The sequence below is a fragment of the Macrosteles quadrilineatus genome, unplaced genomic scaffold (genome assembly GCF_028750875.1).
Source record: "Macrosteles quadrilineatus isolate MER2022 unplaced genomic scaffold, UCM_ALF_1.0 Scaffold_4__1_contigs__length_99947679, whole genome shotgun sequence".
NCBI lineage: Eukaryota > Metazoa > Arthropoda > Insecta > Hemiptera > Cicadellidae > Macrosteles > Macrosteles quadrilineatus.
In genome coordinates this window covers 1,696,080-1,702,146 of record NW_026542597.1, presented here as the reverse complement: position 1 = coordinate 1,702,146, position 6,067 = coordinate 1,696,080, and the positions used below count along the sequence as shown (strand labels likewise).

At 36.5% G+C, this 6,067-nt stretch overlaps 1 protein-coding gene across 1 annotated transcript; it reads right to left on the bottom strand.

The window, feature by feature from the left end:
• Window positions 1-3,145: 3,145 nt before the first annotated feature.
• Window positions 3,146-4,979, bottom strand: LOC128993270 (uncharacterized). The gene is made up of 2 exons (XM_054417058.1): window positions 4,871-4,979; window positions 3,146-4,027 (listed from the first exon to the last, which is right to left on the bottom strand). The coding sequence occupies exon 2, from the start codon at window positions 3,945-3,947 to the stop codon at window positions 3,207-3,209; it is 741 nt and encodes a 246-aa protein (XP_054273033.1). The 5' UTR covers window positions 3,948-4,027; window positions 4,871-4,979; the 3' UTR covers window positions 3,146-3,206.
• Window positions 4,980-6,067: the final 1,088 nt, after the last annotated feature.

Below are 6,067 nucleotides of genomic sequence, written 5' to 3'. Positions count from 1 at the left end.
TATTTTCCTTTTCATGCTAAGGGCCAATATCTCCCTTCCTTTCCTAACTTTGATTTTTAGGGAATTTCCCATAAAGGGAATAAGCTATTACCATGGAAATAAATTGTAATATTTTGAGGTTTTAAGGGGGAAATGGGAATAACCAACTTTAGCCCCATACAAACTCCCATAAACCCCTATTCCCATAGTCCAATCATGCTGGTTCGCAAACTCGTACGAATAAACGTAAATTGATACGTTTGTACCAAATTTCATCAACTTCGGATTATTTTTGTTTAAGCTATCACGCTAACGGGCTCATATACATATCACACTCACACACATATATATATAAAATCTTAAATTTTCCATTTTATTTTTGAATTTGAACGGGGGAGGGTGTTTTTGGCCTCTGAGGGCCTCAAAACGAAAAAGTTAATCGGGCCCTGGTCTAGGTCTTACCACCTACGGTAATAGCTTATTCCCTATATGAGGAATTCGCTAAAAAAACAACCGAAACAAAACCCATGTTAACTGTACATGGGTTTTGTTTTATATACAGGGTGTTTTTTTAAAAACTTGCATCTTTATTTATGTAAAAACCGCAATAGATAGAAATATGCAGTTTGCGGGAATCATCTATTGACGTAGGGGGACCAATTGTTTTGAATTCAACGTTACATTCACATTCCCCCCCTTTCCCCCCCTGCCCCCAACTTAATTTTTTTAAATAGCAAGGTACCCCTTGTGACATATCAAATAAAAGAGCATAAAAAAAGAAAATGTTTGATGAAAAAAAATTGAAAATCGGTTCATAAATTTGTGAGATATTCCCCCCCTCACCCCCCCCCAGAACTTAATTTTTTTTAATAGCAAAGTACCCCTTGTGACATATCATATGAAAGAGCATGAAAAAAGAAAATTTTTGGTGAAAAAAAAATTTAAAATCGGCTCATGAATTTGTGAGATAATCACCCCCCTTTTCCCCTACCCATAACTTGTTTTTTAATAGCAAGGTACCCGCCCTTGTGACATATCAAATGAAAAATAAATTTCGCCAAAATTTTTCTTTTTTCATGCTCTTTCATTTGATATGTCACAAGGGGTACTTTGCTATTAAAAAAAATTAAGTTCCGGGGGGTCGAGGGGGGGAATATCTCACAAATTTATGAACCGATTTTCAATTTTTTTTCATCAAACATTTTCTTTTTTCATGCTCTTTTATTTGATATGTCACAAGGGGTACCTTGCTATTTAAAAAAATTAAGTTGGGGGCAGGGGGGGAAAGGGGGGGAATGTGAATGTAACGTTGAATTCAAAACAATTGGTCCCCCTACGTCAATAGATGATTCCCGCAAACTGCATATTTCTATCTATTGCGGTTTTTACATAAATAAAGATGCAAGTTTTTAAAAAAACACCCTGTATATATATAATACAATAGTGTATCTTAAGTAAAAAGAAACATTCTCCACATTACAACAATGATAGTATTCCGCGCCAGCCCCAAAACTAGACCAAACCCACTGATTGAGTACACATACTGCATTACACAGGCTGAATCTCGCATAATTTTCATTAAAGTAAGGCGACAAAAAAAATTTTATGTTTAAAAATATATAAATCTGTACATATTTATACAAATAACGATCAAACGGTAACAGCTACGATGAAAGTTAACTAAACAGGATTGTATGAAATTTTATAACAAAGACAATAAAAGTAATTGCAATTCAATATGCCAAATCGAGAAAAACGTGATTTTAGTAACCCTTACACTTTATATGTTTAGGGGGGCACAGGGGGGGAAGCAAGGGGGGTAGGGGCGGGGACTTTTGGCTGAACTCTTGTCTAAATGGTAGTAGTAGATGGGCAAAAAATCAGCTTTTTACTAATCCCCCCCCCCCCCCTAAAAACATAGGTTGACTAGACTAACTATACTCGCGGATCCGCGCCGCGAGCGCTCTTGCACCCGACGCCGCCTCCCGTTTTCAGACTGATTCTGTCAACTGGCTTCAACTAAAATACATAAAACCCATATCATTTTAAAGATTGAAAAATACACCAACTTTTTATATAAATCATGTTTTTCTATCTCGTCTCATTTCAATACAAATCAACTTAACAGACGAAGGGTAAAATTTAAAAGTGATAAAATTTACATTTAAACTTAAATTACAAGAAAACTACTCAATATATCGATTACACTTTAATTACGTTTTTTGTAGAGAATATTTTAAGGATTTAAATGGCGAAACAAAATTTATTCTATTCCTATTTGTTTCTGAGATATTCATAAAATGATAAAAGCTTACACAAATACACTTAAAAGGGTGTAGGGGGGGGGGAAGCAAGAGGGGGAGTGGCGGGGACTTTTTAGAAAATGTTCCTTATATGATCTACTAACATCCATGAAAAAATCAGCTTTTCACTAATAATTACTTCCGACAAAGCACTATTTTGTCCCTTTAATGACTGGGCTATTTGGTAAGTTTTTTTATAAATTTGGTGAGGATTTGTAAAAGATTGTGTTGATTTTTTTGGGAAAGGCGTTTTACAAGGTATGGGTTCAGTTTCCAACCATCAATTATGAAGACTAGCACGTCCATCAAAGAGTTTTTTGTTTGTTTTTTTATATGTAAGTATAGTAGCAAAAATGTAAACCCTCTAATCTATTATTTTTTTGTTTACCTATTGCTCTCTAGTTTTTGTTGTATTCCTTCCTTAATGTAATGACTGCTTTTAAAACTAATTATGAGTATTTATAGTTTAGTGCGTAAGTACGACTACAACGTAAATAATATGAGGGTTGTCCATGGATTAAAGCACAGTGTACTTTTACCTCTATACAGGCAATTCCCACTCTTGCAACAGTCTCATTGTAGTATCCCAACAATGTTAAAGAAAATCAATGTTCACGTACAGTATAAATAATGCTCTGCAACTATATTTTGTGGTTTTTAGGTGTGTTATTATACCAAGCAAGAGCATAGATTTTCCCTGACATTGCAGTTGGCAACTTTAATGACTAGAATACTAGTGGAGGAAGTAAGGAACACTGTGCTACGGTCAGATTAAAGCTAGCCTTGCTTGGTTACGACTGGATCTTATTGGAGACCTTAATTTTACAGACAAGCCCCGTACTGGTAAAAAATATTAGAAAATGTATTTCTGTAAGATTTTATTCATTCTATAAAAATGGAAGTAACTTTTACAAAGCCGGTTGTCTACAAAAGAAATTTTGACATGTCTCTGATACAATTGTTAATGTCTTCAAGGGTTTTATAAATCTCATTGGTACCCATTTCAATGGTAGGTTGGGAATCTTCTGCGTCGCTTTCAGGGCTTACAGGGCTTACAGGGCTTACAGGGATTACAGGGCTTTCAGGGCTTTCAGGGCTTTCAGGGCTTTCAGGGCTTTCAGGGCTTTCAGGCTGAGGGTTTACCGGTGCTGCTCTTGTAAGTCTCGGGGATTGACCAGCAGGAACCCATTCTTGCTGGTTTGTCCTAGGGTTAAGTACCCAACTTCCTTGAGCATATTGTTGTTGAGGAGCTTGTTGACCTGCAGGAACCCATTCTTGCTGGTTTGTCCTAGGGTTAAATACCCAATTTCCTTGAGCATATTGTTGTTGAGGAGCTTGTTGACCTGCAGGAACCCATTCTTGCTGGTTTGTCACAGGGTTAAATACCCAATTTCCTTGAGCATATACTACTGGTTGTTGTGGAGCTGGCTGTGGATAAGTTGGTTCTGGATCTGGTTTAGGTTTGTTGATTCCAAATTCTATGTCAAAGAACGGTACTTTTAATCCAAATGCCAAATGCTTAGTCTGGGTAGGAGCAGTGGTTTTTTCAACTCCAGGCTCATCAACTTGGAGGCTCGAGTTCAAAACAGTTTCATTCAGGGCGTCGAGCAGAGCGAGTAATTGATCGATATATGATGTTAACTTCTGGCTGCTCTGGGGATCCATCTTGCTTGTTTATAATTTAACTTGTCACTTTCTTATTTTTAGGTTTGGCCTTAGAATGTAGTTTTTTACTTGACTAATTCCTGAAAAAGATTGAATGATAAGTATTTACCTTGTTTTTTTCTGTAGGTCAGTAGGTCATGTTAATTTCATGAACAGTGGCATACTAGAGCATGGCAAATTAGCAAGTTCTTTTTCTGTTTTCTATTAAGACGCTAATGTATTTTTGGGGGGAGCGAGCTGGCGTAGTGGTTAGAGCGCGGGACTTCAGTCCCTGAGGTCCCAGGTTCGATCCCCGCTAAGTTACCAATTTTATCTAAGTGATAATGCCGCAACCCCTAGGTCTAGCCTGAAGTAATGTGAAAAACAATCCCAGGCTCGTGCCTAGCGTCCTTAGGACAAAAAAAAGGAGTTTTTGGAAGAAATTACTACAGGCAAAAAGTTACTTTTCATCTTTAGGACCTAGTAACCTAGTAGCCCCAAATCCCTTAAATATATTCCAAATAAGACATAAACAACTCGCTAACAAGATGTTTCTGAACAAACATATTCTTGATTTTGGTTTTATTTAACCCATAAAACCTATTCCTAAATTTTTGGTATTGTACTTATTTGAGGACACCAAATAAGAATAACATTACTGATAAGAAAACAGCAAAGAGCCGACCTGAAATTGTGTTTACTGGTATGTAATTTTGAAAATAAGAAAAAACATTGGAGTCTTGTATGAATTGTTCAATTTATCAATCATTGAGATGGGGACTCCACCTATATGTGCATATTTTAACCGAAATATGAGTGAAGGATGAGTGTAGAATGGTGTGAGGTGATGTGTAGCTTTGTTAAGATATTCCATAACATGGTTTTGGCATATTGTTATATTAATACAGTTTTACTTATATTTACTGCCTATATAATATACTCACCATATAAATATTACATAAAAATATTGAGTTTTCTTGAATAAAAGCAAAATGAAACAGAAAAATTTTACATGATTCTTGAAGACTTGAATTGTTTACAATTTTGTTAAAAACTAATAATTATCAAACATCTGATTGAAAGAAATATAATTAAGTAACATTATTTATGAACAATTTTTACACATGTTTGCACAGTACAAACCATTTGGAATTCTATAATAGGCTGCATGCTGTCTTTAAAAACTGAATAATGTGTTTAATATAAGTACCTGGGGACCGAGATTTGCTTGGGGAAAATACTACTTCCCTCACCATTTCCTACGTAATGGACCTGTTTTCATCCCTTCTCATAGCATTTAAGTATTACAGATACATTAATCTAACTGCCACAAACGGTTCCCACATTCTGCGATGCTAAACATTACTACTTCCTACGTCGTGGACCTTTTTCGTATATTTCCATAGCATTTTAGTATTTTAAATACATTAATCTAACTGCCACAAACATTTCCCACACTCCGCACTGATAGCTTTTACTACTTCTTTCACCATTTCATATGTCGTGGACATGTTTCCATCCCTTCTCATAGCATTTCAGTACAGTATTTCAATTTCAGATACATAAATATCTAACTGTTACAAACGGTTTCCATTTCCCACACTCCGGACTGCTTGCCTTTACTACTTTCTTCACCACTTCCTACGTCACGGACCTGTTTCCCTCCCTTCCCATAGCATTTTAGGATTGTAGATACCTTAATGTAATCGTCATAAACAGTTCCCACACTCCGGACTGCTCGTCTTTACTACTTTCTTCACCACTTCCTACGTCACGGACCTGTTTCCCTCCCTTCCCATAGCATTTCAGGATTGCAGATACCTTAATCTAATCGTCAAACAGTTCCCACACTCCAGACTGTTTGCTTTTACTACTTCTTTCTTCTTTCACCACTTCCTACGGCGTGTACTTGTTTCCCTCCCTTCCCACAGCATTTTAGGATTGCAGATACTTTAATCTATCGTCATAAACAGTTCCCGCAGTCCGGAATAGCTCGCCTTGACTACTTCCTTCACCACTTCCTACGTCGCGGACCTGTTTCCTTACCTTCCCATAGCATTTTAGGATTGTACCTTATTATTTTAGGGTTAGTTTCTCATTATATGTGTCTCACTGTTTGGTTATATAGCTAGTGGACGAGT

Coding starts and splice junctions, on each gene's coding strand:
- LOC128993270 (XM_054417058.1), bottom strand. CDS start 3,947: ATGGATCCCCAGAGCAGCCAGAAGTTAACATCATATATCGATCAATTA.